Genomic DNA, 23,137 nt, shown 5'->3' with positions numbered 1-23,137 from the left:
AATGAAAAAAAGAGCAACGAAATCCAGAATTCGGATGCACTGCTAACTCCAGCTGCCAGCTGGGCAGCAACTGCCCCATTTCTGGTACCCCCCATTTCTGGCGCAGCCTGCCAGAAATGAACTAAGCTCGCATGGTCCCCCTTGCGCCCTTACCATCTCCCGTGTCTGCAGCCTTCCCTGTTAATCCGCGCATTTTGTGCTCCCACCGCTATTTCCTCGTTCCCTCCTAGTTTCATTGAATCAGCTACAAATTCCCTACGTTTCCCTGACGTTTCCCTGCACTAGAGCAAGTATCTGCTTTTAACCTTTCCAGCTAAGCCCGGCTCTCTGAATGCACCTTTCAACCTCTGGCACGCTCTAAATCCCTATCATTTTCCCTATTAGTTGAAGGGAGAGATGTTCCTTTTTTCCACCTTTGGCATTTCTCACCCTTAAGCATCCAGCAGCTGAAACCAGGCTGCTGCTAAACCGTCCTCCTTTAATATTTTTTATGAAGCGCAGTGCAATTATCTTTATCTTCCTTGGGGATCCATTCAATTAAGCGCAGTCGTAATGAGTGAATGGACACAGAGCATTGTAACCATATTTACATCCAGATTAATGGGAACCAGGTAAGATAACTTTAAAGCCATCAATATTTTAATACCTTGGCTTTTCATTTTGCTATCTCCAGTGTCAGACACATTTAGAGAGACCAGCACAATTTGAGAGGCTGAGTTTTTAATTTCCTCCTTGGTTTGTGGAAATGAGGGTTTAGAAACAGCAGCAAACTGCAAGACTTTGTCTTAAAATACATTTCTTGCAGGTTAACTGAAACACTTCTCATGACGCAAAGCAAGCTGGAACGCTTCGTCCAGGTTCTCGGCCATTTAATGAATTGAAGGCAATGTAAGAAACCAGTAAAGAACCAGTACTTAAGTGGAGCTGCTGAGAGCACCGGGAAGGCTCATTTAATGAGCACGCAACAGAAATGCTGAGCTAGAAACACTGATTTTCAAGTCACTTTTCTCCCCTCTGAAAGACAAATGCTGGATCTGGAACGTGGATCTGTCTCTCAGATTCGGAATAGCTTTGACAGCTATTTTCGCACCTGCTTTGAGGCGCCTTCGCGTCGCAGGAGCAAGGTAGAAGGGTCCAACGCAGACTGAAAACCTGGTTCCGTTTCAGCACAGCTTAACATAATAGTGTCATAGGCGCTGATAAATGTGTCAATAAGCATTTGGAGAAATAACTGGTATCCAGGGAATTTATCTTGGTTGTAGTAGTTTCAGCTGAATAGGTCAGATTTGTTAACATTTTAATTTACACAAATCTGCATTCCAAATACTGCTCTTCGGCTCCTTTTCCTAACAACAAGAAAATGTCAGCAGCAAAACCAAATTTACTCCTCTAATAGCTTTCTCAAGATTTCAGGAAAAACAAACAAAAACAAAAAACCAATCTGTGGTACAGTTATGGGAGCGCTTAAACACATTTTTCAATTTAGACCTAATACAATTTTATGTTAATAAACCAGAAACTTTTCTCAATTCCAGATGTAATCCTGGGAATAAGCATGTCCCGTAGCTTCACGGCAGCCCCAGGCCTGTGCCCGGAGCCGGTTGTTCTGCCTCAATCCAAGTGTCCCTTGTCCCACCCGGTACCCAGCCATGGGACGCCCGCCCCGGATTTCCATCTCCAACGTGCCAGCTTGCCTTGATTTCCCAGACTCACTAACGTCAAGCGTATGGTTCCCCTGCAAGTTTTTAAAGTACTTCAGAGGCAATGAGATAAGCCTGAAAAAAGCTGACCGTTTTTGCCTTACCCGTTCGCTCTAATTATCACCTGCCTCTTCTTTCAGCTGATTTGCCGAGATTAAAACCTCTCTCCCACCAAGCTATCCCAACCTATGTCTCTGAAATGAATACAAACCGATGACCTTTCTCTACCCGTAAAGCCCTACATTAAAATGCTGGCCCCCACTGATGTCAAGGGGGCAATAATAGTTCTGTCATTTCCATAAAAGCAGCATTTTCCTGCCAGAATTCAGATCCCTCCTCCGAGTGCTGTGCCACTGTCCCCCCGAGGGCTGCCAGCAATCTCGACAGCACTTGCTTCTCCTCTTGGACTGCGAGCGCGCTGCAGGCTTCAGCATTGCCTGGGATAATCTACCTGCTTAAGATTCCGCCAACTTCCTGCTTCTCTAAAGAAAAAGAGCCGGGAAAGGTCAAACCTGCCCTAGGTTGCGCTCGCAAAGTCTGCCGCGTCGGGTGGGAAGGAGCAGGCTGCGGTGCTCCTCCTGCTCCCCCAGCGCTGCTCCTTCTCTTCACATCCGGAAAGCTCTCTGCTCACCCCACCTTCTCCTTGCGGAGACGTTTCACACGGTGCTACCCCCGGCTCGGCTCGCCCTGGAGCCCTGCCTCGGGCAAGCCCCACATCCGCGCCGCTCCCAGCTGCGGCCGGGTCCCGGCGCTGGTCCCACCAGCTGCCCCGCGGTGCTTCACTTGCTGCTGAGCTGCTGCTGGTGCTTCCATCGCCCTCGGCAGCCACCTGCAGGATTCCTCCCACAGCCCCCATGCAGCTCTGAAGCGAAAACGCGGCCCCAGGCATGTGAATGAAATGGGCACAAACCCCGGCACAGCGATGCCTCTCCGCTGGCGCTCGGCAGAGCGCTCTGCAGCGGGGCCAAAAACACGCCACTGGGGATGATGTGGAAGGGAAAAAATCTCCAAAGTGCTGGAGGGTTTCACCCCTCTGATGTCCCAGGCAGGAAACCCAGGGCCTCCCGTTCGCTCCATCCCTGCCATCCGTCACGGGGGCAAAGGAGGGAAAGGAAGAGCAAAACCAGTTCCTGGTGCCCTCTCTCGGAAGTGCAGCACGTTGGGCTCTCTCAAAATGGATTTCACCGGACTTGCTATCTCTGGGGACTGCCTGAAGTTAAACGTCTGAGCCTAAGACTACGTAAGTCCTTGCTTTTGTATTTGCTGCATAGCCGTGTTCTCTTGGCCAGCTCTTCAATGAACAATGACCCTTCCCATCACTTACAAGCCGATCAAGATCTCCTAGTTGCAACAGACAGGTGACACTCCATTAACTGCACAGAACAATGGGAAAAAATCCCAGAACTTAAGTTCCCCCTGTCCCTTCACCCCCATCCCCTCCTCCCCAGGTCACTCCAACCCACCACTGATGCTACATGGATTTTTGTTTAATGCGTGAGGTATGTTCATGCCTTCTCCTCGAGCTATACTCACATCTGGAGAGGGCAGACCTCTGAGAATCACACCGTACAGCTTACACCAGTAGAATATGCTTCTGCATTTGGAAAAGTTGTACATTGTAAAATACCAGAAAGAAGAGGTACTAAAGGCGGAGCCTCACACAAAACCGAAACCACTGGAAGACATTTTCCTAGTTTGGAAATCACATAAAGGTGCCACCATGAAACACGTCAAGTGTGTTGAGTATGGGCTGTGTAACTGCTTCCAAAGATAACATGCAAAGAACAAAGCAAGACAGGTCTAGAAAGGGCTACAGATGCATGGCACTTCATTTGTCCCCTGACAGAAGGGGGACAAATGCCAATTTATTCATCCCCCTGCTCCTCCTGGAGCATTTTCTACATCTTTGAGTTGTACAAATTTACACAAGGAAAATATCAGCTCCATAAGTTTGAAGATTCTCCCAGGGTTTCATCGACTGATATGGATTGAGACAAAAATATCACATCAAAGCCATGGTGCCCCACAGCTGCTGCAGAAACAAAGACCACGATCTCCACGCCGCAACTCAAACTTTTAGCGGCTTTATATTCAAGACAGGATTTGGGCTTTGCATGTCAGCAACCCTCAACAACGGGAAACCCGATCTGACGGCGTTTAAACTCACCTCTCTGTCCAGTCCAGCAGCCACAGTGACAATGTCTCCCGTCTCGCTGTTAATAGTAAACATATTTTGCGATGGGCTCTGTGGGGTCTGAGTGACGATTCGGTATCTCACCATCCCGTTCGCCGTGGAACTATCATCTGCATCATTTGCCGTCACTGTCATCACGTAGGTACCTTGGAACAAGAGAAGACGAAATATCAGGACTAGCTCGTTGCAGAGCAGACTGCGGTCCCATTGACTCGGGGTCATGCATTTTACTGAGAAATGCTACGGAATAGACAGCCCATTGCAATCCAGCCAGCTAGGCAAGGCGAGGATTATGAAAATAGCAACACTGCTGAGACTAGATGATCTGTAAGGATACTGATTACACATAACTGGTACATAGCGAGAAGTCATATGAGGATATCTATGATTAACTTCTAATTCTTTCAGTGATTGTAACTTTTAGGGCAGCATTTTTCGTCCTGCAATTTCATACAGATTCCCACATGAGATTTTTTTCCACCCAATCACTGCATTCACATGCATTCAAACGTTTTTCCAGAGTTTAATAGCGGAGAGCCCATCAGAGTTCTCAGCAGCTTCAGAAGGACACCCTCAACACGCCCATGCCCAGTGCAGGAAGCAACTGCCTGCTGCCTCCAGTTCTTAGAGAAACGTCCACCTTTCCAGCCCCTTCTGGAGAAAAAAAAACACTTCTGCAGAGCAAATGGAACAGCTGCTGCCCAGCAGGACAGAAAATCAATGATTTGGTATGTGTGGCCAGCGATGTATTGAATCATTGGTTTGTTTCTTGCTAATCACCAGTGTCTTCATTTGCCTTGCAAAAAACAATCCCTACTTTTGAGATACTGTTGGTAGCGCATTGATGCACTGACAGGCTCATTATCACTGGAGTTTGGCAGCAGGGTGTTTTGCTAAAGTGGGAAATTATCATTATGAGGGTAAAAGATGTTACTTGATTGGATGGACTCCTGCAGCTGCATGGTCCTGTGACCCCCCAGAGCTCCCAGGGCCCAGCTTTACGCTTGTGATATTGGTAGGAGAGAATACTAAAAGGGCAAACACACACTGCTTACAAAAAGCAATCTGCAACAGTGGATGAATCTAATGATAAGAAACTTGAAAGGAGGAGTGGGAGGCAAAGAGAGACAGGGAAACCAGACATAACCCCGTTTAGTGACCACCAAACCCAACAGCACCAATGGAGAGATGGGAGGGAACGCCTGAACACTGCTCGTTTGCGAACTCTGAACAGACGAACCAACTTATGAGCCTGCCGCGCTGGAGGAGATGCAAAGTGGTCCCAACAAGAACCTGAGCTGATTCAAGATGGAGCCACACATTGTTTTACAAAAAGAGCTGAGCTTGTTCTGCCGGCTTGGTTAGATGTGAGCCACTGGCAAACTCGAGGACACGTGGCTCCATCAGCACTGCATCGCGTCTCATCTAACGAGCCCAGATCCCCAGCTTGGTCACAAAGCTACCACGCTTCCAGCTCAGAGAGAGCAGAGCTGGAGAGCTTGCATCGCTTTGCAACAGAGTTTAAAAACACAGCCCATGCTCTGAGTGGGCAGATCTACCAACGGCAGCAGCATGCCCCTGTTCTGTACCCCAGCAAAGTGTCTTCAAGCCACTCGGCACGCAGCCGAACCCTCCAGTGTCTTCCCCAACTTTCGGAAAACAACATTTCTCAGTATTAGCGAGAAGCGGCCTCATAAGTTTGTATTTCTGCACTGTGGACAGTGCTTTGCTGATCTCCTTCCATCTGGCTCAATCAGGCTCTTTTTGTTCTCTGTGGTGATACATATCCCTGTGAGTTTTCTTAGTTCAATAAGAATTATAGATTAAAAAATAAATGAATGTGTAAAGCAAATTCTAATGATGAATACATTCCTATCTTTCTGCAATAATCCTGACTCACATTTGTGAAATGAAAACAAATTATTCAACAACCTTAACATTTTTCCGATCAATAAACTTCAGGAGAGGGAAGGAACACTGAATTGAAACAAGGCTGTGCACGCAATGAATTTTCTCCTTTCTCTTCAAGCATTCTTTTTTTGCTCTTTTGCAAAGCCAGTTATCACGAGACGACTGATACGACTAAAGAAGCCAACGCTTAGATAAGTACAGGGGAAATGTACAGGAGAAATTTAAATAGGGAATATGCAGAACGAGATGTTTGATTTGGAATTTGTGTTATCTTAATGCATTCTATACTGAAAATATCTCTGAACAGAATGTCAAAACCTGGGGCTAATGAAAACAGAAGTGGAAGAAGAAAACAGAATCTATTTTAGGAGGTGCAGTCTTAGGACATTTTCAAAAATCAGGTGGTATTTCACGATTCCCTTCTAGTGCAAGAAACAGCCTAGAAAGGAAAGTTGTTTGTTGGGGCTACCAGATTCAGACAAGGGCACCCCACAGCTGTGGTGCCTCCGCATCCAGGATCTCTCAGACGGCACTGTAGTGTCCAAAACAAACCAGGACATGTGTGAGACGGTGGGTTCCCAAGGTGGCAAGCGAAGCCACCAGGCTGTGGCTGTAGTGGGCACAGGGTGAGTTGACGGCAGCTGTACTGTGGATCATAGAATCACAGAACCATAGAACCGTAGGGTTGGAAGGGCCCTCTGGAGATCACCCAGGCCAAGCCCCTGCCAGAGCAGGGTCACCCAGAGCAGGTGGCACAGGAACGCGTCCAGGTGGGTTTGGGATGTCTCCAGAGATGGAGACTCCACCACCTCCCTGGGCAGCCTGTGCCAGGGCTCTGCCACCCTCACAGCAAAGAAGTTCCTCCTCGTGTTGAGATGGAACTTCCCATGGTCAAGTTTGTGCCCGTTACCCCTTGTCCTGTCGCTGGGCACCACTGAGAAGAGCCTGGCCCCATCCTCCTGACACCCCCCCTTTCAGTATTTATAAGTGTTGGTAAGATCCCCCCTCAGTCATCTCTTTTCTGGACTGAAAAGACCCAAATCCCTCAGCCTTTCTTCATAAGGGAGGTGTTCCAGTCCCCTCATCATCTTGGTAGCCCTTTGCTGTCCCCTCTCCAGCAGTTCCCTGTCCTCTGGAACCAGGAAGCCCAGAACTGGACACAGCGCTCCAGGTGCGGCGGATGGAGTGTATAGGAGGTCTTCACTCTTTCCCTGACCTTTTTGCTTCTTTCCTGCAGTGTAGCGTTGGACTGAGCACATCTGCTCTAGAAAAAAACAACTATTTCAACAACAATTGACCTACATCCCCATAAAGGGAGATGGGACTGGACAAATGTCTCTGAAGTCATGAACTGAGCACCAGGGAGCTGTATTTCAAGAGGCAATCTGCTCCCTATCTCATATCTTTAATTTCCATTATGAAACTCAACCACAGAGAAAATAAAGACAGGAACTTGGCATTAATTACTAACTTGTAACTTAATAAAATGTCCTCTGCAAAGGGCCCTGTGTGGCTGCAGCACTCGGCAGCGCATGATGGAACTGCAGCAGCCGCTTCCTTCCCCGGCTCCCCGCTGCTCCCGGGGGCGGCATCTCTGACCACAGGCTGCTGTAAACCGCCTGCAAATTACTTCTTCCTCTCTGCAGTCTGGCTGGTGGCCGAGATGTCTGTTCCCCTTCCCATGCACTCGCATTTCCCACCTGGCACTGCTGGCCGAAGCATAAGAGAGTGACGGCACCTCCTGTTACCCACGCTGAGGGTACCACTCCTGAGGACCGCTCCCAGGGGATCTGCAGGTAGAACCCACATCACCATCCGTATTCCACTCAGTTTTCTGTATATTTAGTCTGTCTTTATGCAAGACGTATCCTCTAGACACCTGCATGCTGCAGTAAATGACATAAACAATATATCTGTGCACAGAGTATTCAATAGAGCAACGTGGAAATTTACTGCGACAGTGTCTAACATCTTCTGGGTGCTGTATAAAGTCTTCCACTACGCTGAGATGGTTGGTGATGATTTACCTGCTATAAAAGTAAATAATATTGTGTTCTATTTCCTATGCATGGGGATACATCTTCATATACTTTATATTAAAATAAAGGAAATACACCCCCATATCCAGCCCCTATTACTACACCGATTAGGCAAGTACACGGTGGCAGACTGCACAGCTCCTGCACACTTGAGGATCGGGGCTGGTATTGTTTGCGTTTAAGTGAAAAAGTACAGACTGCCCAGACTGGCCTGCAGGACGCGTGCATGCATTTTGTGGAAATCAAAGAATTAACCCCAGCACCTCTAAATCCCTATATCCTACCCACGCGGAGACTGGGAGCAGTTAGAACAGAACAGAGACACTGGGCAAACTCCTCCACGCCACACTCCCACCCCAGGCCGTAGGCTGCCCCTTCTGGGTCAGCCCTTGCCAAGGGTGATGGAGATACAATGGAGGCGTACAAACAGGGCGAGAGGGACTTCACGCTTTCAGTGTGAGAGAGAAGCATTAGCTTTATTTTTCTGCTCCAAAGGGCTTGCTCTCAAACCCGCTGACAACAATAAATGAATGCATAAAGTGCCGAAACTCGGGAATTTGCCCCAGCCTGCGCAGTGTATCCCCCAATGAATACTCAGTCCAGACGGTGTTGGATGTAACTGTATTAAACTACGCACCTGGCCTACTGACTCAGGTAGACAACCTGTTGAAAGAAAACCATTCCTCATCAAATAAGACACACGGTGTGTTAAATAAAACACCTAACCTAGTACATCATGTCAATATTAAATCAAATTTGTTGCATGTTGAACAGCTCTTCCGAGAAGCAGATTGAATTACCATGCACAGCTAGTGATGACAAGATTACTGTGCATTAGCTTTCATTAACTAATGTGCCAAGTTCATACATCACCTGAGTTAAAATTGACGTATGGCATGATGAAGACGATCTATCTAAAGGCAAGACCCCAAGAATCTGCAACTTCACAAAGCATTCCCTTTGAATTCCCAGAGACGGCAATCTCCTAGATGTTATTTTGTCAAACGAGGTATTTTTGTTTCAATCTAACAATGGAGAAGACACATGAGAGAGATGCTTGAAAGCACCCTTTATGGAAAATATTCCCATTAGATTAATTAAGCTTTCTACAGGATAGGCAAAATAATGCCTTACAGAATCTGAGGGGATGGAAGCAAAGGGACGTAATTTTTACCTGTATATTCAGTTTTGTTTATCAATTTTAAAATTAATCGCATCTGCTTGTAAAAGACTGCAATAACATTTTGTTAAGGTTCACTATATCTCTTTTGATCTTTACACGTTGAGTAAAAAAAAGAAGCAAAACAAGAAAGATAGCTGCCCTGTGTATGTACAAGCAGATAAGCACACGGTCATAAACAAATGTCCCGTCCAAATCCCTCTGGAATCTCGGAATCAGCTCAATTCTTTCTGGCTCCGCCGGTCCCAAAGCACGCCAAGGACTGCTCATTCTCATCACGTCGGCTGCAATCTCTGCTCTCCCGCCTAGGTAACTTCATTTCTCCATAAAGACTCAGCTTTCATGGTTTTAAGGCATACAAACAATATCTTAGCACCGTTGTGCTCCCAAAGTCTTTGTTACAATTGCTTTATAATTACCATTTTTCTAAGCTGGTTTGATATCCGTTAGTTAGACTTAATGCATGTTAAAAGAAAGAGCTAATGGGCACTTATCAGGAAGCCAAATTAAAAAAAAGATAAAAAAACCCCGTTCACTTTGCCCTTTATACCACATATCACTATAAAAATACACAATCCTCTCTGTCTACTCATGTGATATAAACAGAAAAAGCTAAAACTTCATCCAGTTTTTACTGATAACGCTGATTCGCTATTCAGCTTTATCTTACAGTTTATGGTTTTTAATGGCTGGTAAATGGTTGCAGAATCATTAAAGGTTGGTTAACCTTCTCAGTCTAATTTTGACCTACAAGCTACTTAATTTAATCATTCCCCCATAGAAAAGGACTGAATCATTATGTGCAGACATGTAGTGATGGCCATATTACATTAGATCTTCATTAACCCAAGTTAATAATGGCTTTGTACTAATGGAAGCCTCCCCTTCCTCCTAATTTTTTTTCCCCCCAAATTGGAAAGCTCACTTAGTGAATACTCTGCATCCGATGTTAGAGAGAGAGAAGACAGTAATTGTTGATGGGAAGGTTTAATACTGAACAGCAGTGTAGAATGTACAACGTTTCCTAAAAACAAAATTTTCCATTCAGAAGAATGTCCTGATATTCGTTTTCTTCCCCACAGAGAACGGGAATCTCATGCCCCGACTCCACAACAGGAACGCTTCAACCTTTAAGTGATTTCATTCATTGCAACAAAGTCTTGGAACAGAAAGACAGCACGCTGGAAAAGCAAAGATGTCAAAACCAAGTTACAGAGAGAAGTACGATGGGATCCTGAACAAGTCCTCAGAGCACAACTACACACGTAATTACTTGTATACAGCTCCCCTACGTAAAACGGGATCTTTCTTACCAATAAACACGCTGAAGTGTGCTTGCGCTACTTGTCTTTTTAATTGATCAATAAAACTAACAGTATTCTTCCACTCCAAACCCGGGGAGGTGAGGGACGGGGGGGCGGCGGGTTGCGATGCCGCAGAGAGATCCCAAGTTGGCTTTACCTGCGCCGCCCGGTGCCCGGCACGCTGAGCGGCACCGAGCTCCTCAGGGCTGTTCGCCTTGCCAGCGAGTGTGGGTTTGAGAACAGCATTGGGAGAACTGCTGCAGCGTTACACACTAAAACATCTCGGCAAACCTGTATCCTCAAGTTGAAAACATAAAACGCATTCAATGGGCAACGCGAAGCGCTTTCACACACTCGTTGTCAAGGGTTTCAAATGAAAAAGGGGGAGCGACGCACAAAGGTGCTGAGTGGAGTTATGCAGGTAAACAGGAATGTGTGCAAGACATCACGATGACAGAACTGCCTGAAACTCTACTGCAGATGTAATAAATTGCAAATATACTGAAATTAAACTGCATCGCACATGCTCTAGATAGAAAACTAAATAAAACCAGCACGTTCCTTCTGAACGATATTCCTTCAGTCATAACTGATAGCTACTGTCGTTCTCTTCCACTGCCATTTTTGTAATCACTGGCAAATTTTGACCTTTCAAGCAGCTAACCTAATTCATAAAGGATGCCACTTCCTAATTAGCGGAGACATCAGACTCTCTCAAACAAGGCAAGAGCCAACCTAATGAGAACAGAGAGAGCAAGCGGGTCTGGAGAGATGACTGAGCAAGTCGAAGAGGCTGCTGTCACCCAGAACTGCAATAATACCTTCTTATTGTCAAGAAAGAAGTAAGAGAAAATGCGCGGGATGCAGTGTATACATGGGCACGGCCAGATTTGAAGGTAACTCCCGTACGGCAGCCTGCGGAGGCCCCACGCACCGCGGAGAAATAACACAAGTAAAACGACAAGATGGGCAAAAGCGCATTCAGCCTCTGAGCAAAGAGCTTTGACGGCACAAATCACCGAGGCTCAGCTCGGCTGAGTTCCTGCAGATGAACCCTCTCGAGTCCCAGAGGTAAATTCAAAAAATGGAGAAAGCGTGACTTAGGACAAGGTATCCTGAACACCAGCACCCAACCGTGCTTACAAGTACGGCTGGGTTTCACGCTTAACTGAAGGCATCTGCAACCAGTGACATCGTGCAGACCCGGCTGCACAAAACCTGAGACTTAACACATCTTCCACAAGGCTTCAATCCAATCCTTGGATTTTGACAATATAATACAGCGTAATACAATATAGTGTAATATAATATAAATACTGTAATATTTATAATACTATGTTCTTTGTAACTGCTGGGTAAAAGGAGGCAGAGAGGACCGTTGCAGTGCTGTAACTCGCTTCTGGAGTGGTCTCAGAACAGGATTTCTGCATTTTTTTTCATTGTATCAACTTGGCCTTTTTTTCTGGAGGGAAAAATCATCGGTCTGGGGATTTGCATTTTTTTCTCACCTACAGGCCTATAATTCCCTTCCTTGCTCCTGGGACTGGATGCTTCTGAAAAGGAAATTAAGAGCACAGATTTCATAACCACTCACCTTGAAACAGAATGGAAAGCACTACTACCACATGTGTCTGCAGAAAAACAATTTCTTAACTTAAAATTGTGCTTGGCTGAGCGAAAGAACTTAAAAAATGAGTATTGTATATCCTGAGTCTGTGTGCAATGTGTGAGAGAATAGAGTCGGGCTGGACAAAGTCATTTTTATGACATGCGTATGAAGCGCAAGGATAAGAGCAGCAGCTCCCCAGGCTGCGCTGATGGCACCGCACGGGCGGCGCGTTTTGGCTGGGGATGAGCCCCGAAGCAACGCACCAACCTGGAAGAGCTCGGGGAGGATCTGGTGAGACCTGCTCTGGCTCTTGAAGGATTTTCCTTTCCATGATCTCTCTGAAACACGCGGCACTTGCGTTACTCCTAGCACGAGCGCTGCCAGCAGCACGGGCTCCGCCTGGTCTCCCGGCGCCACGTCCCACCAGCAGCGCCCCGGCCCCAGGCCAGGACCCTGCTCTGGGCTCTGCTGAACTGGGACCATCCTAAATGATGAGTGCTACCATCAACCTACCACCAAGCTGGTAAAAAAATATTGAAAAGAATAGTTTAATTACGAACAGCACTATGGCATTTTGGAATGGTTTGTAATGGAAGAAAGGGGTTTTCACTCGGTGTTCCATTAGTTTTTAAAAGTGAAGCATCTTCTTTTCCCGTCTCAGGCTTTAGTTTCCTCCCCTGCCACCCCGCAACGCCCTGTCCCTTCACGGAAAGATCCACCTCCAGGACACGGGGCATTTCTTCATGAATTATACCGATGGGCTGGAGAAGAAGAAGGAGCCAGAAATGTAGAATCCGAATTCTCCACATGAATATATATATACACACACACACAAATGCAACTATATGCCTTAAAAGATTAATTTCACAAGCCTTAAATTGCAGTTTAATTTGAAAACTAATTCAGCCTCATAATTGGCTTTCTGTTCAAATCACTGAGGCTAAAGATTTAAATTCTTAATATTCAGATGACTTTCAAGTTTCTGGCCCCATCTGTGCATTAGTCCATGGTGTTAATCTCTGAGGGAATCTCTGCTGGCATAGAAATAAAATAAACAAACTGGGACACCAGTAGAATAATCGGCTTTTAAAATCCTTGGGTTTTTTTTAATATACTGCTTATTTTTATGAGATTTCTTTAACTCAATTTGCCACATATAGATTTGGCTCCCAGCTATTTCATTTTTCACGTGGCACGCTATCAACAATTATTGTATCAGAGTTCCATGAAATCAGGAGGAGACAGGGAAATATTAAATTACAAGATTTCTCATGTAAGAAATACTAATATTCCGTTGTTTTGGAGGACTGTCCACACTCAGCACTCTCTCACACCACTGGCAGGGCGGGTGGCAGGAGGACACGATCCCACCCAGCACCAGGAGAAAGAAGGAGCTGGACGAAACTCTAATTTAGAAGAAGCCACTTGGACTTTTGCTGTCGACTTGAAAGGGACGGAGATGTATCCCGAGAGTTAGTGAAGTGGAAAGGATGAATGGGAACGGAAAAGGCCAGTCTGACAGGCACAAATTGTTTTGGAGAGATGTGTTAATTTTTGACAATCTTTCTGTTAAAACAAAATAGATACAACCCAGAGCAAAGCGCTCCAGTCACTGCGGAGCATTTCACATTGACCTTTTCAGAACGGAACGCTTCAGTTAAGTGAGACATCCACATCCCACCGTCAGGTACATTGTACGGCGGTTCTATCAAAACTAACCTTCCGCAGTGACCAAAATAATCTTTCTCCATCACATTTTTGTTCTGTGATTAAATTCCCTTTTCTCTCTGTATTTTAGCATTTTCATTTAATCTTATCGAGCCTTTTTTTTTTTTTTTTTTTTTGGAAAACTGCAGAATTTCTTTTGAAACAGCCCTCCCCACGGTCACCCCTGGGATGCCGCAAGCCCGGCGGTGCAGGGCGGTAATGGCTGTTGCGCAGAGGGGGAAAAACCCACCCCCAGGCCGGCTCCCCCCTGCGGCGGGGCGAGGGCCGTGGGCCGCGGGAGGGCCGTGGCGCCGGGCAGCAGAGCTGGGCACCCCCTCCCGCTTATCGGCGCTTGAAAGGCGACTTCTGCAGCGCCGGGAGAGCTCTGCTGATTGCGGCTGCCAGAGGCACCAGGGGAATCGCAGCCCGAGCTTGCAGCTGCATTTTTAAAACTTGGCTGCGTTCTTCACACAGAGGCAAAGTTCAAAGAGGCAGAACATTATTCAATATGAGTAAAACACGGTCTTTTAAGATACACTTTCAAACAGTGGCGCGTTAAATCAAAACAACTAGCGGAAAAGAAAATCCTGCATCGCTATTCCTGTTCTGCATTTTTGGAAGGGCCTGCATTTACACATGTAAACTGTCCAGCTGCGTGACCTTAGGCTAGATAAACTAAAAACGCATTAAAATGTTTTCCTGGGAGTCTCACAAAAGGAAAAATAAATGCAACTCAGTTTAAGAGCCAGCACACATCTGAGGATGTACAGGGGTGGCCAGGTTGTGACACGCGCGTTCACACTATGGAGAACTTCACAAGAATGCGCTCCTGATTTCAAGAAAACTATGCTACAGCGTAAGACACTATTTCAATTAAGTTATTTTAATCTTAACCAGCAACAACAACCTATTATAATTAATAATACTTGATGATTTCTTTTCTGTTCCTGTCAGGAGTTGCCTCAAGGTGACTTGCACACTGCAGAGAGCACGCTCTTGGAAAGGCAGGAGTCGGAGAGCTCTGTGGTCTGGGAAGCCCCTTTGCCGAAACGCCACCAGACTCTCTCTAATGAGTCTCTTCACATTGCTGCCAATTCTTCCAGCGCACGGACAGTCCCCTTTGAAGGGTATTTGTATTTTAGGCTAAAGCAAACTTGCTTCTTCCATGGGAGGCTAAGTGCCCAGCAGGTTGGAGTTACCGTCCTTCCCGCATCCTCATTTCTTGGTTCACCCTCCCTCCTTTCGGTTCACTCACTGTTGAGCCAAGGTCACACCTTACGCGGCCACGCTCCATCCTCTGCCTCGGCAGCAGGACGTGCAGCAGTCCTGCGGGGTCAGAGATGAGGCACGGCGCGCTCTCCAGCTCACCGCATCCCGGCTGCTAAGAGGGGACCACGCTTTGTAGAATCATAGAGTTGTTTGGGTTGGAAGGACCTTAAAGACCATCTAGTTCCAACCCCCTGCCATGGCCTATGAAGTGGTCTATCAGCAAACAGGGGCTTACAATGCAAAGGGGCAGATGAGTTTAACTCAGCATCGCTGCTCACTCTGCCAGCGGTGGTGCCCTCTGTAGCAGTCAACAGAGAGCAGAAGACAGCTGATGGGTGTCACCTGCACCACCTGTCCTTACACAATGAAATAATTTGCTAAAATTTTATTTTTATCTACCCAAGGGCTGGCTAAATTACAGTTTCTTCTGATTATCTCTGTATCTTTGACATGCCGCTCCTACAAAACTAGTCACCCGGTAAAGTCAGAAGCAATGGACAAGCCCCTGAAAAAATGTTCACGTTCAAGTAAAAAATACTCTTGTCCCCACCAAGCAATCCATGATTCTCCTCCAACACAGCTCATAAAATGAAGGCTGTTAACAGACATATCAAAACTCAAGCTGTCCCCTGCATACCCGGACCTCTGCGTTTAAGTGACAGCCTCATGAAATGTCTACTCTTCAAAGCGTTCACCGATGGTCACTGGTTGCTTCCACTAGACCGGGATGCTCAAAGCCCCGTCCAACCGAGCTCGCGGTGCGGCACCCTGCTGTGGCAAAGCCCCTTCGCTGGGACAGCACTGCAGAGCCCGACCCTGTCCCCTCCGAACGGGATCTGCTCTGCGGAACCCCTGAGGCCCTACAGGGGCTCTCCCTGCAGCTCAAGGTCACTGCGCCCTGCTCAGGCTGTGCTCAACAGTCTCGCTCTGCAAAATCTCCATGGGCAGAGCTTGAGCTCCATGTGTCCCTTTTTTCTTTTTTTTTTTAAGTCTCAGCAAAATTCCTACTGACTTCAAACAGTCATTGGCTGCTCACACTAACTGCCCTCAGAGTCAGCATTTATTTGGGATACTCTCATACTCTAGCTCCTTTTCTCATAAGAGGTGTGCAAAATTATTAAGAACGTTGCAGATTCTGCGGTAATTGAGTAATACTGCATTTTTAATCACAGCCATTATAAATGGACATATGGAAGATGTGAGAAATAACAATTGCACAGGATACCCAGGGAAGCATTTCCAGTCCTCAGGCATAGTTCAAGAGCAATGAACAGTGGAAAATGAATACTGAACTTCTGTAATATATAATAAGATTTTTCAGTTTGCTTGAAGCAAATCTGTACTTTCTACATGGATATACATACATATGCATATATATATTTATAAATGCATATACCTATATAACTCACTGTTAAATCAATACTGAACACGTTTTGCTGTTACCTCTAAGAATATGCAATGTCTTTCATTTGCCAACCATTGCCACAAATAATCATGAATTCTGGCCGCGTATTTTTTCTCTTGCAATGGCTGGTGGGGTACCTCCTTAATTATTATAACCGTCTGAAGCACCTTGAACGACAAAGAAGTTTCCAAATCTCCGCAAGACCTACGCTTAGCTAAACGCACTGTCTCGACGTGTCTCTGCACAAACCAGGGCTGCAGGACTCGGAGGCAGAGGAGGAGCACGCAGACATCACGGTAACTCTGTGACCTCTCTATCACTTTCTCAAAGACACAACATCTTGTTTATTGCCAAGTACATGGAACGGGGGCCTCGGATACCCAAACTCACAGGAGGTTCTACAGAAGCAAAGAGCAGAAATTCAATACTAATACAAACCTTTAAAAGAATACCGATTAAACAGGAAAGAGGGAAGAAAAAAACCCCAAAACATCAAAGACAAATGTAATTGCTTTTGAATAAAAACAGATTGCTTTCTACCTACCTGCCTTAAAGGCAAGCACTCCAGCCGGGGATACAGAATACCAAAAATCACTTGTGCAGAGGCACAAGTATTTTGTAGGCAAAGTTATCCTATTCTGATTTAATAGCTCAAAGGCTTATCTGGATTTCAGACAAGAAGAGGATGCAATTTACTGCTTCTCTCGCACAAATGAGCAGAGCTAGTTAAAACAGTTGGGAACACTTTGAATATTGATCTGTCCTAGAGTAAGATGTAAGAAATTTGATTTGCTATGGAAATGTTGTATCAACCTTCAAACCCTGATATGCCCCAAAGCGGCCTTCAAATGGAAGCCAGAAAATCCCATGGGAAGACGTCACTGGAGCCATCAGCTCAGGGACTTCTCACATCCCCTCTGCCGAGCAGGACCGGGATCGGCATTTTGAAGCGGGGACGCCACCACCCAAAGCGTATCAGGAAGGGAGCTGTACCTATTCTTTCCTCAAAAAGAATGTCACATGCTGTCCCCACTACGTGTCACCGCAGCAGCCCATTCCTCACACTGCTGAGAGACAATCAATCACGGCTGCGAATCACCTTGTTAAGAACAGTGGCCACCGGAGACTTTCCCGTGACACCTGAGGCAGCAGAGAAGCCATGATAAATGTTTGCTGACACAAAACAAAGTCACGCGGTATTTAACCCCTCAGCTGGCAAATAACCGAGGATAAAATTTGTCCGGGAAAAATCTCACTCAGATTTCAGGAGACTTACAAAACTACTGGTGACAGATTTTCCAATATAATTTCTGCTTAAAGAATGAATACGCTCCTGTCAGCTATGTTCCGCGATAAGCTAAAACAACCCTGCTACCATATTGGACACTGCATGGTTACACCACACCTAAATCAACAACACAGTTGAAAAGAAAACACTAAAGACCCTTATAACTGTATTTTTCCAAGCATATAAACAAGTTCATGGAAAAATCATTACGTGCATTCCATGTACAGCTTACACCCTCACTAATTATTCACACATTAATTTTCTGAAATTCCGCTTCCAGTTCTTCCCCATTTCACTCTCTGTAAGGAACGTCCACGGGGACGGAGGATGAGCCAGCAATTTCAGTGGGAATATTCCCACCTCAACAGGTTTGCATCGGGCTGCAAATGAGAAAGGATTTTCTTCACACTTTGGGATACAGACTTTATCGGAGTCTGAACGGGTGCCAGGTATTGAGTTTGCCAATGGCTGGATTAAATATCAAGGAGGCAGATAATTCAGCATTTCGGCAGAGGGTCAGCGAGAGGCCACTGCCAGGTTGGCTTTCAGTACTCTGCAGATACAATAACAGCCCTGTACATCTGTAACGAGCGTACAAGAACGGCAATATAGAGAGCTACTCCACAAAACTGGTGCTTTTACAAGTTCCAGCCCTAGGAAGCGACCACCAGGATCTAGGTTCCCTCTAACCCAAGCCTGTGCTTTCCCTGGGGCCAGAGAATGAGATCCCAGCGAGACTGTTCTCCCCTCCATTGCTCTTCAGCAAAGAACCAGCAACAACAAACCTCTCCTACGTTCGCTCTGTTTCAAGGGGGGGCAAAGCCACCATGCCGGATCAATGTTTGGAAGCTAGTGAGAACTTTAAGACTTTTTTCAACTGTACCTGGTTTAGAGCCTTCATCAACAGATCCATTATAGACTTGGTTTATAAACTCCGGTCTGTTGTCATTCATATCAATCACATAGATGTAAAGGTCAATAGGATTCTCCACCTTGTTTCCATTCATATCCACCGCATGAGCCCGGAGCTGGGAATAAGCACAATGAAAGCACAGTATCAGCAATGGGATTTGTTGCAGAATGAGAGACCATGTTTTGTAAGAACTGACTTTACCTCATAAATACTTTCTCAGAATTGAACCGAGCAAGTATCTAATTCCAGCAGAAAGCAGTGACGTGGTTTCCATCTAGAATCTACACACAGACACTTTTTCAAGGCTTAACATAATATTGAAATGATATTTTAAAATAGCAATTGTCAGTGGAAACACTTTAACTCTGCTGTAGTGATGCTATCTCCTTCATTGCTAATAGACCACTATATTTCAATTTTTATGACGTGCTGAACCTTGTCTGAAAAGCAAATTTTGCTCAGTTCCAAACAGAGTGAGGAAATGAGTTTGACTTGAGAGGTTTCTTATGGGAACCCGCAGCCTTTCATACCCAGAATAACAGGGATTAATAAGTGAAGAGATTTCAGAATGACATCAGTATTGTTTACTCTTTGTTTAATCACGGTCTCCAGGAAGAGCAACAGCTCCTGATGCCATTGCTCTATGCACCGAAAGACGTAAAAAAAGTCCCTTTCCTTCAAACGATGGGAAGCCCTGTGGCACTAAGAATGAAATATTTTTCTCAGGCTTGACTAAAATCTCCAGTGATGAAGCATTACAACAACCAGAGCCACAGTGTTAAGTCCTCAGCTAAACTGGAACTGCGGCTTTATCTTATTAGCAATAACCATCAGTAATAATGCTCGAAAACAAGAGCATCTGCTTTCTGAACAAAAGGGACAGATACAGCATGTCAAAATGAGTAATTAATAAAACGAAGCAATCAACAATAGTCTGGAACAATCAGTAATCAGGTGAAAAAAATGGATAGCTTTCTCATTAAAGGGAACAGGTGGCTACTCTAAGTGGTGTGTGTGCGGAATGTCGGCTTCGGAGGAAAACCCAGACAAGTGTGGACGGGGCTGCTGGGCCTGGGCGATGGTGGGCAGCGCAGGGGCATCACCTGGGTGCTGGTGCCATACGTTCCCTTTGCCATCCCCCTTCATTTTGGCACCCGTGAGCATCGCTGAACCGCCACGATGGCATGGGACATCCCGCGGGGGCTGGTGGGGTGATGGATGGAGGCTTCCCAGGAGGTCAGTGTGGTGCGAGGGCTGGCTGGGAGAGCGGGGCTGGGGGACACCAGCCCGTGCCTGCGGAGGGATGGAGGCCTCTGGTCCCTCCCCACCGCTCCCTGGGCTGCCAAGGGTCCAGCTCCTCCGCCAAGGAGGTGTCCAGCTCCTCTGGTGCGTGACAAATACACGTGCTAATTGCATTAGCGCTGGTTTCTGCCCTTCGCCCTGGCTGGGCTGTGACTGACGCAACTTTCTCCTTCATGTACGGTGCTCAGAAGCCCAGAGCTGAACAAAAGGAACCGCGCGCTATTAGAGAGGGCTGCAGTAACATTTAATCAAGCAAAGAGAACAAACTGCCATGTGAAATGAGCTGGGAGAAAAACATTTCTTTTAAAGGAAGTTAAGCATCACTTTTTCCTTAAAGACTGAGGAAGTCCGGCTTCGTTTCCAATACAGGATGTACCGTTTGTACTTCGTGACTTGTAACGCTCCTAATATCTGCATTTCTTGCCCACACACAAACTGCTTGGGCTCCCACCTGTTGAGCTCTCCTTCGTCACGTCAGATGTCGCAATGCAATAACTTTACCAGTCAGAGGTCAGACTGCCTTTGAAAAAAAAAGTAATTCGGAACTAAAATTAAAGTTATTATCTTCAAACTGAGGCAGCACTGGGCTCTCTCCTGCTGTATTTCCAGCAGCGGAAACGGTTCCACTCAGAGATAAAGCAGAGAGCGAAGCTGGTATCTTCCCCCTCAGATCTGACTCTCCCCCTGCAAATTTTTAATTACATTTGATAGCTTTTGTTTGACATCTCCAGGAGTAAGGGATTTTTCAGCAATGCAGGTCTATCTGCTTGTTGCACTCACTAAGCCCATGTACCCACAAACGCGTCACCGCCTGCACTCAAGGAAAAAAAGATTCAATAAGCAAGACTGCAGGAATCTCATCAAACCCGCGGTGACGTGCACAAGCGTCACCTCTGTCCTCAGCCCAGCGCCAGCCTACGGGTGCTGACACTTGTCCCTGAGCTACGGGAGGGAGGACACTGCCTGGGGACACGGGCACTGGTGCCCGGACTATCGGCTTTCGGGCAGCCAGGAGGACGGCACCCGCTCCCCGAGCCCAGCGCAGCAGACCCTGTGCCTGGGCCGTGCTGGTATCTGTCTGGGTGTCCGTAGCCGCTCTTCTGCTCCCCGGTGCGGCCGTTACTGCTGCCCTTTCTGCACACCCTCTTCTCTCTCCTGCGCCTTTTTCACCTGACTTCAACGAAGTTTTCTTCTTTTTCCCCTCTTGTGCCTGCTTGCATGAATTTTCTCTATTTGTATTCTTTCAACAATTCTCGTGTGCTAACGCCTCCGTATCCTTCCACAACACGTTGCTCCCCTGGGGTCGGTGCCAACCGCAGCAGAGGGAGGAGAGAGGCTTGAGCCAGAGGGTTGAATCTCAACTCAGCTCAACGGGAGCTCTTCCTCGTTAGACACCATTCCCAGCGGAGAGAGCAAAGGAAGGAGGGACTCCAGTGGGGCAATCTGTCCCACGGGAAACTAGTTGTATCTCCAAGGCTGATCAGATACTACATTTCCCTTCCTTCATTCATCTTCTCCCTGTTCTCCTGCCCAACTCTTTGTATTAACGAGGCATCCTCAGGCTGGACAAGACACTTTGTTCTGGAGTCGTTCTTCAGATGCGGAGACAGGGCTCATTTCTGCGAGGCACAGTTTGAGTCTCCGCGGCTCAGGCTGCTCCCTCCTGTGACCAGGAGGCTGTTTTGGTGGTAGAGCCGTGGACGGGATGGGAAGCAGACGCATGCAAGTGCTTTGCGGCACAGGGCAAGGCACAAAAGGTGACGGCTGTGCTCCGTCAGACACACACGTCGTTTAGAGATGGAAAAACCTCCAGGGAAAAGGCTCGTGAGCACAGCCTGGGCCCCAGGACACAGGCCAGGCACAGGTCGTGCGTGAATATTCAAATGGAAGCTGGTGGCTACTGGAGACAGAGTTAAGAAACATTTATAAAGTTGGCTTGAAATACTTACATTGTCCCCAAGAGGGAGAACGTGACAGGAGTAGAGAAGGAACAAATAATATCAAATAAAATACCTTGCAGAGGATTCTGAAAAATTAATACAGGTACTGGGCTAATCTCTAGCCGGTGTATCGCCCTGCTGTACACCAGCCAAAGAGCTGGCTCGATATTCTTTAACAAATATTGTTTAAAAGTATGACAATCATTGCTATCATATTCCGTAGCAGCTACCACAGGTCTCTGAGGTTTTTCTACTGACAGTTTCCAGTGTAAATGTAGCTGTTGGCATACAAATGATTCAGTATCATGATTATTGATTACACTGGAGGCTGGTGGTATCTGAAGGTAGTTAGTCAAAGTCAACACAGTGAATTGTGTTAAATATGAATATTACTTATGCACTAATACCACTAATACAAATATACATTATCAATCAGTGACAGAGCCTTTAAGCAATAAGCATACAATGTCATGCCTAATTTGTGCGTGCTTAATTGTGATTAAAAGTTCAAATTAGAGTATTGTGACACAAATGGCTGGCATTACTCACTAGAACTTGGTTCCGAATACTGGAATTAGCTTTTGTATCCCTAAATTTCCAGTAATTTTTTTTATCTCCTTGCACTTCAAGGAGACCTCTGCAGACTATCACCCACCTGGTCTGCTCCAGCCATTTCGAGACAGCCTTTCCTCAGTCTGATGCTGAGGGCACACACGGTGTCTGGGACTGGGTTAGGACTTGCTTCAAAGTCTCCCCATAATGCACATGACTTGAGCATCATAAGCCATGACTACTTACCGACACGCTTACGTTGATGTCTTTTGAAAACAAAGCTTGAAAAACATCTTGGAAAATTAACCTGCCGATTTACAATCCCTTGTACTTGCCAGGCCTAACTGCAGCTTGATGTGAAACTGGCGTCTGGGTCAGAAAAGACGTTCAGAGTGGCTAATTCTGCCGGCAGTACAGACGGGACTTCGGGAGCACAGTTAAATAAGGCCAAGAGAACTCATGCATATTAAATATAAGTACCTGCTGAAACGTCTTTAGCATGCAGTAAACATTAAGGGCTGTCTGCAAGGGGAGATGAAGCCACACAGGTCTGTCGCGGTGAGAGGGCGGCAGGGAGGGGACGAGCTGCGGCCCCCAGGCTCGTCCCCAGACACGGGCACCCAGGACCAAGGGTGGCTCCCACCGCATCCTCCAGCGCCACACGTCCGGTCCTGCACCGCAACGGGGGGTTGGCTAAGCGTCTGCAAAGCCCTTCTCTTTTTTCCCTGCTCGTATTTGCAGCTGACTCTGCGTCTGGAATGTCTGCAAGGCCCCCGGAGAGTTTGCACACTGGTTTGTAGCGCAGACGAGAAAACAGATGAGGC

At 46.6% G+C, this 23,137-nt stretch overlaps 1 protein-coding gene across 4 annotated transcripts in view; it reads right to left on the bottom strand.

Moving 5' to 3' along the window:
- CDH4 (cadherin 4) overlaps window positions 1-23,137 on the bottom strand; it is a 455,155-nt gene that overhangs the window by 79,455 nt on the left and 352,563 nt on the right. For all 4 annotated transcript variants that reach the window (XM_074604741.1, XM_074604743.1, XM_074604744.1 and 1 more), the window contains 2 exons: window positions 18,490-18,634; window positions 3,868-4,040 (listed from right to left, as the gene is read on the bottom strand). In XM_074604741.1, the coding sequence (XP_074460842.1) occupies window positions 3,868-4,040; window positions 18,490-18,634 (318 nt within the window). The remainder of the gene's footprint in view (window positions 1-3,867; window positions 4,041-18,489; window positions 18,635-23,137) is intronic.

Source organism: Larus michahellis, chromosome 12, assembly GCF_964199755.1.
Source record: "Larus michahellis chromosome 12, bLarMic1.1, whole genome shotgun sequence".
In the NCBI taxonomy this organism is placed as follows: domain Eukaryota; kingdom Metazoa; phylum Chordata; class Aves; order Charadriiformes; family Laridae; genus Larus; species Larus michahellis.
The sequence above is the reverse complement of the archived record's forward strand: the minus strand, read 5'-3'. Positions and strand labels throughout refer to the sequence as shown.